General features: G+C 36.4%; 1 protein-coding gene across 1 annotated transcript in view; it reads right to left on the bottom strand.

Annotated features, from left to right (window-relative positions):
- LAMB4 (laminin subunit beta 4) overlaps positions 1-17,032 on the bottom strand; it is a 144,281-nt gene that overhangs the window by 92,104 nt on the left and 35,145 nt on the right. The window contains 6 exon segments of the mRNA XM_078154356.1: positions 4,336-4,486; positions 5,181-5,260; positions 8,433-8,542; positions 10,894-11,073; positions 14,662-14,850; positions 16,054-16,174. Coding sequence (XP_078010482.1) covers positions 4,336-4,486; positions 5,181-5,260; positions 8,433-8,542; positions 10,894-11,073; positions 14,662-14,850; positions 16,054-16,174 — 831 coding nt within the window.

Raw genomic sequence — 17,032 nt, 5'->3', positions numbered from 1 at the left:
AATGCAGATTGTAACTAATCAATGCTTTCTCATACTGATGAGGACAAAACTGAGTGTTGGTACCCATTAGAATATCAGAAAGTATCATCTGTTAAAAGAGGCAGGGAAAATTAAACCCGGAGGCAGCCCTTTTCTACCGTACATGGATACAAAGGAGATCCCATTGAGTCTGGATACAGTGGTAGTATACCTAACTCAGATTTGAAACTGTGGGTCATAGATTTGTAGTTGCTGGTAGCAAACCTGGGCCATCTGAATGGGAATTTGTATTCTAAACTGATGTTACCTTTGTCTGCCTCCACTTAGCAAGGAAATTAAATATTTGCTGGTTAATTTGTTTTTTGGGCCATTTAACCTCCTTGTTATAGAATTTGCTTTACATTGGCTAAGTTTTTGCAGTAAATGGTGATAACCAACATCAATTCCTTTACCATTTCTCATTTCCATTTTTTGGGTATCAATAACTTGTTTGAATAAATCAGGTCGAAGCTGTTGCAAATGTATATCATATCATCTCATTTTTTTTTCAAATTTGATGTTGATTTTAGCCTTTGCTCCAATTAATAGATGATCTGATTGAATACAACTGATTTTGATATGATTCTTGCTTCAGTAACTAGTTCCTGAATGTTCAGATAAAATCAATTTCTTTTTTAAATGTTTGATGCTAATAATATATCTAGCACCTTTTGACTCTCTTCTTGGAGAATTCATTGTATGTATGGAGCCCTTGAGTAGTCTATAAACTACTGACCTTTTTATTTCCCTTTTTTTTTAATCTTTTGGGATATAGACACAGTAGTTGTATTTTTATTAATTTATTTTTAGTTTTCAACATTCACTTTCACAAGATTTTGAGTTCCAAATTTTCTCCCTATCTCATTCCTCCCCACACCCCAAGACGGCATGCATTCTGAATACCCCTTCCCCTAATCTGCCCTCCCTTCTATCTCTTCCCCCTTCTTATCTCCTTCTCTCCCCCATTTTCCTGTAGGGTAAGATAGATTTCCATACCCCATTGTGTATGTTATTCCCTCCTTAAGCCAAATCTTGTGAGAATAAGATTCACTCATTCTCTCTCACCTTCCCCCATTTCCCCTCCACTGTAAAAGCCTTTTCTTGTCTGTTTTATGTGAGATAATTTACCCCATTCTACCTCTCCCTTTCTCCTTCTCCTAATATAATCCTCTCTCACACCTTAATTTTATTCTCCAGATATCACCCCTTCATCTTCAACTCACCCTGTGCCCTCTGTCTGTCTGTCTGTCTATCTATCTATCTATCTATCTATCTATCTATATACATACATAAAATTTTTTTCCCTCCAACTACCCTAAAACTGGCAAAGGTCTCGTGAGTTACAAATATCATCTTTCCATGCAGGAATGTAAACAGTTCAACCTTAATAAGTCTCTTAGATTTCTCTTTCCCATTTACCTCTTCATGTTTCACTTGAGACTTGTATTTGAAAGTCAAATTTTCTATTCAGTTCTGGTCTTTTCATCAAGAATGCTTGAAAGTTCCCTATTTCACTGAATGACCATTTTTTCCCCCTGAACAATTATACTCACTTTTGTTGGGTAGGTGATTCTTGGTTGTAATCCTATCTCCTTTGCCCTGGAATATTACATTCCATGCCCTCTGGTCCCTTAATGTAGAAGCTGCTAAATCTTGTGTTATCCTGATTGTGTTTCCACAATACTTGAATTGTTTCTTTCTGGGTGCTTGCAATATTTTCTTCTTGACCTGGGAACTCTGGAATTTGGCTACAATATTTCTAGGAGTTTTCTTTTGGGGATCTCTTTCAGAAGGTGATCAGTGGATTTTCTTTCAATTTCTATTTTGCCCTCTGGTTCTAAAGTATCAGGACAGTTTTCCTTGATATTTCTTGAAAGATGATGTCTAGGCTCTTTTTTTTGATCATGGCTTTCAGATAGTCCAGTAATTTTTAAATTCTCTCTCCTGGATCTATTTTCCAGGTCAGTTGTTTTTCCAATGAGATATTTCGCATTGTTTTCTATTTTTTCATTTTTTTTAGTTTTGTTTTACAGTGTCTTGATTTCTCATAAAGTCACTAGCTTCCAATTGCTCCATTTGAGTTTTTAAAGAAGTATTTTCTTCAGTAAGCTTTTGGACTTCCTTTTCCATTTGGCCAATTTTGCTTTTTAAGGCATTCTTCTCCTCATTGGCTTTTTGGATCTCTTTTGCCATTTGGGTTAGGCTATTTTTTAAGGTGTTATTTTCTTCGGTATTTTTTTGGGTCTCCTTTAGCAAGCTTTTGACTTGTTTTTCATGATTTTCTTGCATCACTCTCATTTCTCTTCCTAGTTTTTCCTCTACTTCTCTTACTTGCTTCTCAAAATCCTTTTTGAGCTCTTCCATGGCCTGGGACCAATTCATATTTTTCTTACAGGCTTTGGATGTGGGAGCTTTGACTTTGTTGTCTTCTTCTGGTTGTATGTTTTGATCTTCTTTGTCACCAAAGCAAGAAAATATAGTCTGACTCTTTTTGTGAGGCTTGCTCATGATCCCAGCCAATTAAATTGAGTTATAAACTCTTTGTTAAGGTAGGGGTCTGCTTCCAGTGTGGAGAATGGACTGTCCCAGGCTTTGGGGGTTTTGTATAGCTATTTTCAGAGATACTTCTAGGGACCTGTAAATTTTCAGTTCTTCCAAGATGGTATGATAAGGGGCAAGATGTTTACTCCTTTCCTGTCCTGAGTCCTACTCTATGAGTGACCACAAGCACTCTTTTCTGCCTTGGAATTATGAGGAGGATATCGTCTGTGCAACCACTACAAGCTCCACCACTATATCATTTCTCCTTGCCCCAGGACTACCACCTAGAACTGTGATCCAAATCCAAGCATGGGCAAAGCAAGATAATCCTGCACCAGCAGAGAGATCCTTGCAATCCCCCTCTGATCAGCTACTTGATTCCCCCTCAGTCTATGGGCCAGAAGCTCAGGAAGCAGCCACTGTGCCCGGGCCACATGCAGGGACTGGGGCTGGGACCAAGCTTCTCTCTCACTGCAGTCACAGACTTTTCCTAGTGACTTTTTTATTTTCCAATGCAGTAGTTCCAATAAAATTTTTGTGTCTTCCCCATTGAAATCATCAAATATTAGCATAAATGTTTATCTGTTTTGAAGGCTATTATCAAGTTCTTTACAGAATTCCTCAATCTTTTCTTCCCTCTGCAGCAATTAGGCTGCAGTGTATCTCCATTAATGACATATGCACAAGAAATGAAATTGTGGCCATCATTCCAAAAAACTATGGCTAGAAAAAAAAGGTGGGATAATTGTGTAATGGGAGTGAGGGATAACCGATCATAAGTTCAAAGGATGATAGAGTTAAAATTGGCAGTCACCTCCTTAGAGGCTATTTTGTCTAGCATTTTTATTGTATAAATGAATAAAGAAGGCCCAGAAATGTTGCCCAACATCACACAGATAGTGACTCAGTTTCTGCCTTTGTTAGAACTTGCATTTGAACCTAGGTCCTCTGACTCCAAATCTGTAGATAGCCTACATGTTTCACTACTTCCTAGAAATGCCAAAAGACTAAGAAAATTACCCCCAGCATAATAGGTGGAGAATCTATGGAACAACATGAGCAAGATTTGCTGAGAATGGGAAGTAATAGATCGGTTGTAATCTGAACCAATGGAGAGAATACCCATACTGATGAGAACACAGGTCCTTAGAAAAATGCAATGTTCCAAAAATTTTAGCGCAGTTTTAAATTATCAAAACTATTAAAACTTAAAACTACACTTATGTTTTGGGGAAACACTGTATAATCTAGGAAGACTTAGTTGCAAAAAAAAAATCTATAAAACAACTTTGGGAAACTGCTTAGTTTGTGACCCAACCCTTGAAATTCTTTCTGGTTTTCTTTGCTTATCCAAATCCTACCCATCTTTCAAATCTCAGTTCAAGGATAATCTCTTCAGGCATCCAACCTCCATTCATCTCTCTCTGAATTTTCATAGCATTTAACATCTGAATAAAAAACATTTTGGATTTTATTATAATGTGCCTTATAGTGTTATCTGTTATGAGTATACTGGTCTTGTCTGTCTATGAGAGTGCAGTGACTATGAAAACTTTTATATCTCACCTTACACCCAGTAAGTTTTAACAAATATTTAATTGAATAAAAGTAATTTTATTTTTAGGCTTTAATGGATTTCAAATAAACCTCCATTATGGAGCAAAAATGATTGTATTCTATATATTTCAAATACAGTTTTAGAGGGCATGCTGGTGTGTATATGGGTGGGTATATATTTACTAACATTCATTCCAATGGTAAGAATAAAGTACAGACCAAAGGTGCAGATCCAGAGATGGGCATGGCATCCTCAGCTTCATAGATATAGAAATCCAAAGGCACAAAGAAGTAGCCGGGTTCTGGCTCTGTGCATTGGAGGCCAATAATATGAGGGCGGCATTCACATTGCCCGTCATGGGGGGAACACCTAATAGAAAAAGCAAGGAAGAAAAAGAAGGGAATTGCTCATTGACAGCATAAAGAAGAAATAATAGATGTATGGGACAGTGCATAGAAACTATGGGGTTCAATGGATTGGGTCTTGAAATGAAAATTAAGCCTTGTTACTTATTCAGTGACTATGAGAAACTACCTTGGCTCCTTTCCTATGCCTCAGTTTCTTTACCTTTACACAGGGAAGCTAAGATTTCCTCATTTTAATGGAATGTGTGAAGTAGCGTTGTCTCCCTATTTTTGGCTATCAATACAATCAACTTTTAAAACTTTTTATTTTTAATTTATGGAATAAAATAAGTATTTCCATAACATAGTACATAAAAAGGATGATTATGCATGAAACTTCAAATCTACTATACATGACTTGCTGCTCTTTTCAAATGCACAACAAAATTATGTAAATTTCTTTCTTTTTTTCTTCCCTCCCCACCCACTCCTGCACTATGACCATCATCTGGTCAGTACAATTGTTCACACACAACTGAAAATAATAAAGATCAATCAATTAAGTTAGTGACTAATCTAGATCAATTAATTCTTTCCCAATACAGTGACATTCAAGGTTATAGTAATGTTTGAATAACCTGTACAAAACATGTATTTTATGTGGGAATGTGGGTGAAGAATATAATAATGAAATGCCATAATCCGTTTCATTAACTTACAGGTTGCTATAAGCACCCCCAATATCACAGTCACAAGGAGAACAACCACGTAGATTATTTTTAAGTCCCCAATATCCAACCTAGAATGAAAAAGAAGGGGTGATTTTGGGTATATAAACATTTGTTATTATGGACTATCACGTAAAAGTCTTTGCAATTCAGTAAGGAAGCATCAAAAAGCCAAGCAATGTCAACAAACTATAGTATGGAATGTAACCGAACACCTCTTAAACCATAATTTTTTTTTTTTGGTGAGGTGACTGGGGTTAAGTGACTTGCCTAGAGTCACACAACTAGTGAGTATTATGTGTTTGAGGCCGGATTTGAACTCAGGTCCTCCTAACTCCAAGGCCAGAGCTCTATTTACTACACCTCCTAGCTGCCCCTTAAAACACCATTTTTAATCTGTGCTGACACATTTTCCCATCCCTGCTGCTTGACTTCAGAATAAAGAGGGAGATTAAAACTGCACCTTGCATAACATACTATATGTAAAATAATCTATATATAACATCACACAGCTATTATGTTGTATCATATTGCTATATTATGCTATATATTAAAGCTTAAAAAATACATGAAGAATTTTGGGATTATTTTATATATTATATGTAACTTATATAACATTTTATTATGTCTAATAAATACTATTAATATAATATAGTCTATAACATAAACTGTATTGTATTAATATAGAACATGTATTAATATATTTTGTATAAATAATACATAACAAAATATACATTTTATATTTTATACAGGGTATTGCAAAAAGCTAAATCTATACTAAGAATTTTGGGAAACCATGTAAATATACATATATAATATTTTAAAGTCCAAGGTGTATGCAATAGTCACCATTTCAATTCACCATTTCATGTAAAATCCTCTTTTTCTATTCTTCATTGTATATGAAAATGTTCATATTTATTTATTCATGTTTATTGGTGTTCATCAAGTTCATGACACAACAAATTTTAAAAAAGAAAATGAAATGTGAAAAAAAAATCTAATATCTGCCAGATCTTTATTTGGGTAGTTTTGGCAAGTAGAGAGAGCAGTGGATTTGGGATTCAAAGACCTGATTATGTATCCTGATTATGCTACCTTTCTGTGTGACTTTGATACCTCTTAGTATCATAGGATCATAAATTCAGAGTTTTATAGGACCTTATGAGAGATAGCGTGGTATAATGGATAGAGCATTGGGCTTAGAGCCAAGAAGACACGAGTCCAAGTCTTGTCTGTGAAACATACTAGCTGTGTGACCTTGAGCAAATCACTCAACTTCTCACTGATTTAGAAGACTAAGATTCTTAAGTTTCAGAGAAGGTGCCACCAGCATGGGTAAGGAGGAGTTTCTTTAATGGGAGTTCTCTATATCAATGCAATCACAAACATTGATCGTCTTCCTAAAGGACCTTATAGATTTAATCCAATCTTCTAATTTTACAGGCCAAGAGAGGTCTAGTGACTTGTTTAAGACTACAAGGTATAGGGATAGCTAGGTGGCATGGAGGATAGAGTGCTGGTTCTGGAGTCAGGAAGACTTTGCTTCCTGAATTAAAATGTGGCCCCAGACACTTACTAGCTGTGTGACCCTGGGCAAGTCACTTAACCCTGTTTGCCTCAGTTTCTTCATCTGTAAAATGAATGGAGAAGGAAATGACAAACCATTCCAATATCTTTGCCAAGAAAACACCAAATGGGATCGAGTCAGACACAACTGAACACTGACAACACATAGTTACTAAGTAACAAGTACTACAGGATGTGAGCCTAAGTACTTAGACCCCAAATCCAACCCTGTATAATATGTTGCCTAATTGCTCTTCTCTGGGCCTCAGTTTCATCTATAAAATGACACTATTAGAATAAATGGTAGGTTCTAGAGTCTGTAATTAAAAACAATTAATTAAAACAATATTATTTGTTAACTATATTTCAATATACTTGATTTCTTTTTTGAGTCTAGATATTACATACTCCGCATTAAAAAATTATTCTGAGAAGGGGTCCAAAGGCTTCATCAGACTTTCAAAGGGGCACATCTCACACTCACACACACACACACACAAAGGGTTAAGAACTTTCAAAATAAATGATCTCTAAAATCCATTCTAGCTCCAAATTCTCTGAATTTTGAATTCTGTGCTTTATAAACATAGTTGCAGCAAATGTTTTTCATGAGTTTCTAAGGTAAGCAAATATGTTGAGCATGGCTTGTCCATAAAAAATTCCAGTGTTTACCTTAACACCCACCTTCCCCCCTCCTGCCTCTCCATCATGTTCCTTCACATTTATTCCCATGAATTCTTTTCTTGTTAAAAAATGTGATTCCACTTCAATATTTAACATACAACTCTCTCCAAACAGGCGTACTTTTCTTATTTATCAACCAAATTTATTCAGACACATTAAGGTCACTATTCCTTTTGGGGGATTAAGCTTTTTTCTTTCTGTAAAATAATGGCAGGCTATCACATTGGAAAGAATAAAAAAAAAGCCAGTTTGAGGTTTACTGGAACCACAGCAAAATACTTATATCCTGAAAAATACTTTTTATTCCACTTATTTTGCTATACTATGCACATTTGGTGAATATCTGAAAATACCCAGATGTTCATTTCATAAAAGAAAACTTGTATTTAATTTGCAGGGGGCATTTTGTGCCATTTCAAAAGTCAGGAATGTGGAAGGTTATTGTTCTTAAAGTGGTAGTATAGGGCTGGATTAGGGAAAGGGGAAAGGCCAGTCTTTCTTCTCCAAACTGATTCTTCTATTTGACCCAGCCTAGAAAACTAGAAACTCTTGACCCAAGTCAATTCAAATGATGACTTCCACTCCAATACCTTGTGATAGGAAGGCAAATCCTTCAGCAGAATTATTACTTTCCTCCCCCACTTCATTACTTATCTCCACATATACCCCCACCTCCATATACATGCCATTTCAGTATCTCATTTTCCCTAAGGGCAAGGCTGGCCCATTCTGACACAAGACCACTTTTTAGCTTACTAAAAAGGTGTTAGAAACAATTTTAAGTGTATTTTTACACGTAAAAGCAAATCTCAAATACTCTAACATAATCACTTCCAGTGGCACCCAATCTGAAGTAAAACAACAGATAAGAGGTAAGTAAACAGGTGTAAAGTATAAAGAAGATTCTGCTATTCTATCAGTTAAGGTAGAAATATACATAGTTGGTAATGAAAGAAATCATAGGAAAATCTTTTATATAAAAGTACATACGAGGCATTCTTCACAGTGGAGTCCAGTAGCAAACTGCTGGCAAAAACACTGGCCAGTAACCACATCACAGGTGGAGAATGGTACACTCCCGAAGGGGTTACAGTTGCAGGCTGAAAGGATGGAATACACAATCATTCTCCTGTTTACTTTTCTATCTTTATAAATATGATCAACATTTACATTAAATAAAAATAGAATCTGCCTTGCCAAATTTACCATCTGCATTGATTAGAGTCCTGAATAAAACCATGCAGGAAATATAATGGCAATCACCCTCAAAGCTCTTAGATAACTAACCAATGATCAGAGTAGAGGAATTTAGGGATATATTGCAGCTGAAAAATGACTGATGGGCTAGGTAATTTAAATTAATGAAAGAGAAAGGGGAAAAGGGGAAGGAAGGGAGAAGGGAATAGTATTTATATAGCACCTACTCTTCCTAAGCACTTTTATAAATATTGTCATTTAATACTGAGGGGAAAATTGTAGGCAATCAACTGTAGGCAACTGTCTACCACTCTTCACTAGATATATCTTCTTTTTCCCTCCCTTTCTCTCACTTTCTCTCCCCCTTCCTTCCCTCCCTCCTTCTCTTCCTTCCTTTCTTTCTCTTCCATTTTTCCTTCTCCTCAGTATTCCTAAGCTTCAGTGTTGGCCGTCAGGGCTAAGAGGTCACTAAACCCTGTCTTGGAAAGACATATACTAGCCCTGTAAATTCTACTGCATGTGAAATAAATATTTAGGAAGGATGAACTTAAGTCTTGTCTGCTTTGCTGTTGGATAAAGAACCTAAGGCTCAGGGAAGTAAGAAAAGTGTAAGATTCCTCCTAAGGTTACTGAAAACCAGACAGGTGAGTTGATACAGATGAGATAGAAGAATGGCTTGGCCAAAATTCATTTCCATGAAATTCGGTTTTCACTAAATACAAAATTCCAGCTTATTGCTTTCTAAAGATTCAAATAACATTCTTCCTTATATAGGCAAAATTTAGAGAGTTAAACAGTGCCCAAATACAAATTGTTTGCTTTGTGAACTCTTATTAAATAAATATTAATCATAAAGCTCTCTTTTAGTTCTAAAATTCTGTGCTTACAAATCAGCATTCTCTTATTTTTTGTGATTGATGATTCTCATTACCTCCCCTGCTGTATCTCTGGCTTTTAATTTTTACCTTTCTTGGCATAGACTTCTGTCACAGGTATTTTCCAAACTTCAAATCAGGATACATGCTCTGACAACGGATATTCCTTCTGTAAAGCCTTGTTAAAAGTGCATCTTCTTAAGGTAAGCCACACAGTTAAACTTTAAGTGTGGCAAGCTTTAAACAGCTATTAAAAATACTTGAGTATTTTTATAAATAGCAAATTTATCTGCAAATTTATTTTCACAAATGTGCTGTGTTTTTCTCATGTTTAATATAGGGTTTAGAATAATGTTCTTTTCATGTAATAAGTTTTGCATTCTATGCCAATTATATTTATAATGCAGAAGATTTAAATGTATAATTGGAATGTGTACTATATAATAACCCTATCAATAAGGATACCTGACAAATACATTAAAAAAAACCTTTCTCTTTTGATATCAAGATTGTTGAAAAATGTGGGATGTACTGTCACCACAGGTATAGGTTAACTGCTTCTAAAATAGGGATAGGAACTGGACCTGTGATTTCAATGGCATATGGAACTCCCAGATGAGGAAAGTCCTTCTACCAATTCAAGCCAGCACCTTCTTTGCAACTTATTGTCTTAAAGAGTTTCCTTGCACACTGAAATGTTGTCATTCACCCAAGTTCACACAGCCAATGTGTTTTAAAGGCAAGACAAACCCAGATCTTCCTAGCTGCTAGCTCAGCTCCCTATCCACTATGCCACATCCTTTTCTATGCATCAATAATAGTGAATAGGAAAGAAGAGAAAAAAGGGAGGACAAATCAAGAAAAACAGCCTAAAGGTTGTAATAATAATAATAAATTTTAGATACCAAAATGCTTTACATAAATGGTTACATTTGATCTAATTATGAAACTGGGATTTCAAAGCTCCCTGAGAATGTACTTCATATATATATATATATATATATATATATATATATATATATATAAATTGTGTGTAGATTTTTGTGCAGTTATATTTGTGGCCCTTCTAGATATTCCATGAATTTTGGTACAACTCTCAGGAAGACTCCAAAGGAGCCCACTGGTTTAAATATTTTGAAGCTTAGCATTAAATATCTGGACATTTTCCCATTTTTTTTCTTTTACTAGGGAAAGGAAAGAATAAAATTTGCATGCTGACCTTTTATGTTAAGTTAAAAAAATCACCAAGAATTCCCTTTAATGTCAGAGACAGAGAAATTCAGAGACTGGTTAGCTAAGAACATGGTTCTCCAAGAGGTATAGCCATTGGCAATAAGAGATGTAATTAAAAGAAAACAATAACTCAGTTCTTTACTTACGTTGACAACCCAAAGGATCATTGGCATTCAGTCCATAATAGCCAGGCTTGCACTGATCACACTGGGCTCCCTCAACATTGTCTTTACAAAGGCATCGACCAGCCTCGATTCCCAGGGCTGGATTTGGATAACTTTCACACATGCCACCAGACAGTGACCCTTCAGGATCACACTCACAAGCTGAAAACACAGATATGTGCACAATGATTTTAAAGCTACTTGCACAAAGACATGAAGTAGATGTGTTTTGTCCTTTCCCTTGTGCACCTTCCTTTATGGCCAGCCAAGTGGTCAAGGGTGACCCCTTTTGTATCACAATGGAGCTTTTACAGTAGAGTTTGGGACTGGGGTTACACTTGTATGGTGTCTTACAGAGAAACCTCACATGTCACTGGTCCTTCAAAAGCACTGATTATTTGTAATGCATTTGTATTCTAAGTATTTATTAATCTACTTTTTTTCTGCTGAATGTGTTCAGAATGTGAATATTTCATGATCAATGATATCTAAATGCATTTCTGTCAGCCTCTCTAACATTGTACCTTTCTTGCTTTGGTACCATTTGTTACAAATCTGATGGCAACAGATGTAGTTTATGACCTTTTAAGAACTTCAGAAGAATATAAGTTCCTTGAGGGCAGGGACTGTATTTTTGGGTTTTTTTTATTTGTAGCCCAACCACATAGGACAATGCCTTATAGGTAGGTACCTATAGTAAGTACCTTGTAGGTACCAGGCCTCTTTATAAATGGTAAATTGGATTAAATGGAATATTAAGAAAATCTTTTCTCCCTATCAAAAACAGTTGTCATTTGCTAAGGTCAGTACACATATCACTCCACTCGCTAATTCCAAAAGAAACTTATATAACTCAAGTGAACTATTTTTGGGAATGAAAGGAGAATTCACTCTTTAGAAGGATGGAATCATTGACCTCTTTGGAGAATTTGCTGGTAAGGTGCCAGGTGAGATGATAGGATTTTGGAAATTGGGCTAAAGTTCCTTAACTCCATGACCATTAGGTAGTGAACATTATTCTCAGGGGAAAGTAACCTCAAGTCTCCCTAAAAGAAACTTGTGTAGCCCCAGAGAACTGTCTTTTTAAAAAAATGAATTTAAATGGATAGAAACTTGGTTTTTATCAGCTTAATTAAAAAAAAAGGCAATCCAAGGTTTTGTTTATACATCAATGACTCAATTTAGTGGAAACCTTCATTTGGGCTAGTTATCTTAGTATCACTGAAACAAACCATTCACTTGAATGACTACATTTTTACTTCATTCTTTGTTATGGTGTTATGTACTCTAGACATAATAAAATATGGAAAAACAGCACCAGGTCCTATTTAGAGTTGCAAAACCACAACTTCCTCCTAATTCAATCCAGTTGTCTCCAGAATAGGAGGATCAAAATGAATTCATTTTAGGAATGACCGAAAGGAAGCAGACTCAACTCCTCTTGGAGAAACACAAAAACAGCAGAATTGAATTCCAGGGGGTCATTTCATTCCCATGTAGAAGAAAATAGTTTGGAAGTTTTTTGGATTAACTTCACTTAGAAATAACCCTCCTACATGGAGACAAGGATGCAAGGCCAAAGATGTCTATCAATACCACATGACATTATTCGAAGGAACATTTATTACAGATGAGGCTACTGATGGAGTCCTTGGTTCTTGTTTAAGCTTGAACAAAAGTGGTCCTCCCAGAAAACTGGAAATCAATTAACCTTTTATCTGAAACCCAATCAAACTAGTATCTAGGCTCTAACAGCAACAGCAGCAGCAGCAACAACAAAAACCCCACTTCCTTCAAATTATTACTTAATGTCAACATATTTTTTCTCAAACACATACAAGGTTACCTTAGGTTAATAGTAATAGAGGCTAGGAGATTTAGAATTGGGACTGAATCCTCGCTAGCTTGTTATTCATCTTTACTGAAGAAACTCAAACTCTCTTGATCAATCCTTGCATGACTTTGAAACTGACTAATTAACAATTAATTAATAAATCAGCAAGCACTCAGTAAGTGCCTACTCTGTGCCAGAGGCAGAAGAATGGCTACAGAGCCAACCTTGAAGCCAGGAGAACCTTGGTTCAAGACTCACTCACTTCTAACATATTGTGGTTGTATGACTCTGGGCAAGTCACTTAATGTCTCCTCACTTTTGGAAATTCTCTAATACTATAAGTAGCTGAGAAGGTTGACCTACATTAATAGAGGGGATTTCCTTACTTGGCAGTTCCTTATATCAATGAGATCACAGGTCCAGTCTCTGTACCAGTTTTATATTAAGTTTTTTCCCCAGCACTAGAACAGTGACTGGCACATAGTAGGTATTTAAGAAATACTTGTTGATAGTTTAACTGATAGATAATGATGATATTAACTCACGTATACTTTTCCTTATAACTCCATAAAGTAAATGTATAAAAATGATTGTCTCCATTCCTCCATATGAAGAAACTGATTTATAGTTGGTATGGTGGGAGCAAAATCCTAACCACCTGCTTCCATGCAAACTATGTAAATTTTTCCATAAAAAATATTGAAACCATCCTTGAGATTTAATTGGCTCAAGGAACTAAAAGCTCATGCTATTGGTATCATTTCCTGGTCACTTGAGTACAGAATAGCCATGAGGAGCTCTGGGCATGCTCTGAAGCCTGGCTGCTTGACGATGATGGACAACTCAACGGCAGAAGAGCTTTACTCAGCTGAGTCAATTCATACCTCAATGTATACCCTTGTTGAATATTCTTCCCCCGCTATGGCTAAGTAAATGTCCTTTTGCTGAGTGCTGTACCAATATGGAACCTAAACTGCTGAGTTGAATTACACCTAGCCAAGAACAGTTGACATTTGAGATTCCCAGCAGGTAATTTTTCAATCACTTTTATGAATGTCTGGGGAGTAACCTATGAGGCCATTGAAATTTAAGTCAAACTGTTCACATATATGAAACTGAATGAGTAAATACAGCTGGGGGTTGGGGTGGGGAGGAGCCAGCCAAGATTGCATGAAATCACTGTGGTCAAAGGGGTTCTCAGAATTTCTACTTTAGCTACATGATAAGAAAAACTGGCTAATAATAAACACAAAATTTAAAAAAAGCTATGGTTTGGCAGTACCTTAACATGAAAAACGGATCATCCAAAGACAATGTTTCACTTAAACTCTCAGGTACTTTCCTGAGTTCATCTGAAGGGTCTACAGACTGTCTCTATGGTTCATGCTGATTGTTCTGAAACTAACTGTTGTCCTTAAGCTGAAGTCAGTACAGATTAGGACTTACCGAGAGAAATAGCCTTGCTGGGACATACCACTATGAAACCATATTGTTTGGCTCAAAGTCATTCCCACTTCATTTACTATCTGAAGAAGGAAAGTCTCCAAAGAATATGTTCTCATCCTCTGCAGAGCTGCCATAACTAGTAAATTTGGCACTCAGGATAAGCTGCATGAAATACACTTTGGGCAAACAGTATGAACTGTTCTCTCAAATCAGTTTTGTAATTCATGATGTGAAAATAAAACAAGAAACAATTAATAAGTCGCTTGAATGAGAGGGAGGGGGAGATTAGTGACCAAAGTGGTTTCTATGCAGCTGGAGCACATTCTTTAACATTTTGTACCCTTCAAATGTTGGAGCCTTGGCTTAAAGCCCCATTTTCTCCACACTAGTTACAGTTCTGATACAGTAGAGTTTGGAATGCTTGCTTAACAAGTTCTTAAAAGAAGATGATCAAAGAACTGTCCACTCACGAATGCAAGCATGAGGGTCTGAAATTGCCTTGAGGAGGTCCCTGTAAAACAGGGGTTTGCACTGATCACAGTGTTGTCCCACAGTATTGTGCTGACAGTCTTCACACACTCCACCGCTGACACCATTACTTGAGAGGTACAGTGACATATCAAAGTGACAGCGTTCAGAGTGGCCGTTACAATTACATGCTATGGAAAGAAAAGAAGAAATAATTAAACTTATCTAAGGTCCCAGTTAATTAACTAACAAGCCTGACTTAGAAGAAAAACCTTTGGACTGCAATTTCCTCCTCCATCTCTAGAAGGCATTTAGTTGCTCCGCTTTCCTTACTGAGATCAACTGAAGATTTGAGGAATTGGACTAGATCATATTTATGGTCTCTCCTAGCCCTAGCAATCTTTGAGACTATGATTCTAAGTCTAGGTTGTGCCCAATAGATATCAAATAAGTAAAATATTAAATTAACACTTCTCAATCATATTTTGAATACTTTGGAAGAGTTATACATTTCATACAGTCCATCCTTCTGTCCAATCAAAACAGGATTAAACATATTTTAACTTTTGCAATGTAAATACTTGCCTGATCATTTTTTATGTTTAAATTTCTTGGGAAGCTGAATGGAAGCCTTTGCCTTTGTTTTGCATGCTCATCATAATTCTAGAGTAGCATTATTTACAGTAAAATGCCAAAGCCTGTCTTGCTCATGTGCTGAGCTCTTATCTCCTGCTGTTAGGAAGTGAGGCAAGCTCAGTTTCACGCAGCTGGATGGGGTAAATGCATGGCATCTGAAGAAGGAGCTGGGATCAGTGTGTGCATTCTTAGACCTGTGACATCCTACCATCATTTATTCCAGTTGTATAATGCCTGTGTTCCTTCTCCTAAAAGGGCAAGATGGCATACCTTTTTTTAAGAGGCAATTGGGGTTAAGTGACTTGCTCAGGGTTACACAGCTAGTAAGCATCTGAGGCCAGATTTGAATTCGGGTCCTCCTGACTCCAGTGTTGGCACTCTATCTACTGTACCACTTAGATACCCTAGCATGACTTTAAAAAAAAATTGAATTACTAGGTGGTGTAGTGGATAGAGTACTGGCCTTGGAGTCAGGAGGACCTGAGTTCAAATCTGGCCTCAGACACCTAACACTTACTATCTGTGTGACTCTGGGCAAGTCACTTAACCCCAATTGCCTCACAAAAAAAAAATTGAATTGAATTAAAAGTTCATCTTGTTTCAAAGATTTGAGAAATTTAAAACAGCACTCCAAACAATTGGAAATTGAAAAACCATGTCTGGGAGTCATGGAATTATACCAACATTGCCCTGTGTAGTACCATACAAATGAACTATATACTACCCTTAACATAGGCTGAGTATATATTTTCACCTACATCTGCAAGCATTATCCTGGAGACCTTCGGCTGGCCTCCAGGGAACATCATGGAAGAATTCCTTGCATCTCTCACAGTTTGGACCATCTGTATTGTGCTGGCAGATACACTGACCGTGAACCTGGTTTAGAGAAAGAAACAAGTATTTTATAAAAATGGATTGTCCTTGGTGGCTTTTTTTTATGGAAAAAATATATTATCTTTTGACAGAACTTTCAAAGCTGTGGCCCATTTAATGCGTACAGTGAAGACGCACTGGAACCAGCCTAGTGAATGGCCATTTTCAGCAAAAGATAGAGAATTGGATCGCAAATTAGAAGACTGAGGTTCTAGACTGGGGAGCCACTTAACTTTTGGATAGTTTGGTTTTCCTATATCTAAGATGGAAGAGAATAACAACAATAATAAACTTATATAGCTTAAATTTATATAGCACTTTAAGGTTTGCAAAATGCTTTTTATAGATTTTTCCACCTATCCCTTCTTATCTCATAAGAATGGTCAAGACCTACCTAAACCTTAAATAGTTCATTTTCATATTACTCTAGGGAGTATAGTAGAGGAAGAATATTTATCTGCCAATGTGACTGAGCCATCAGAATCAATGCCAAATCAATATACAACCTGATGAACCGATTCTACTTTACCCTCCACCAAGGTCAAGGATATGTCTGAGGTGTAATGATTCTCCCAGAGAAATTATTTGTGATGAGACAGTATCTAGAAAGAAAGGAACTAAATGATGTGCAACTAACTGAAGGAATAAGGAGGTAATTCCACATTAGCTTCATAAAGTTATCTTTTACTCAGGCCCTTCTAAGGATGTCACAGTTGGCCTTTCTTCTAAAACATCTTTATCTCCTTTCCAGTCTTTACTTCCCTGCTTCCCATTTAAAAAAAAATTATTAAGATTCCTGTTCTCAGCCTGGGTTTGGTTTATGTATTTTGCCATTTTTGGGGTCTGAAATAGGATGAAGTT

The sequence above is a fragment of the Phascolarctos cinereus genome, unplaced genomic scaffold (genome assembly GCF_003287225.1).
Source record: "Phascolarctos cinereus isolate Bilbo 61053 unplaced genomic scaffold, phaCin_HiC Scaffold_1;HRSCAF=81, whole genome shotgun sequence".
Lineage (NCBI taxonomy): Eukaryota > Metazoa > Chordata > Mammalia > Diprotodontia > Phascolarctidae > Phascolarctos > Phascolarctos cinereus.
The sequence above is the reverse complement of the archived record's forward strand: the minus strand, read 5'-3'. Positions and strand labels throughout refer to the sequence as shown.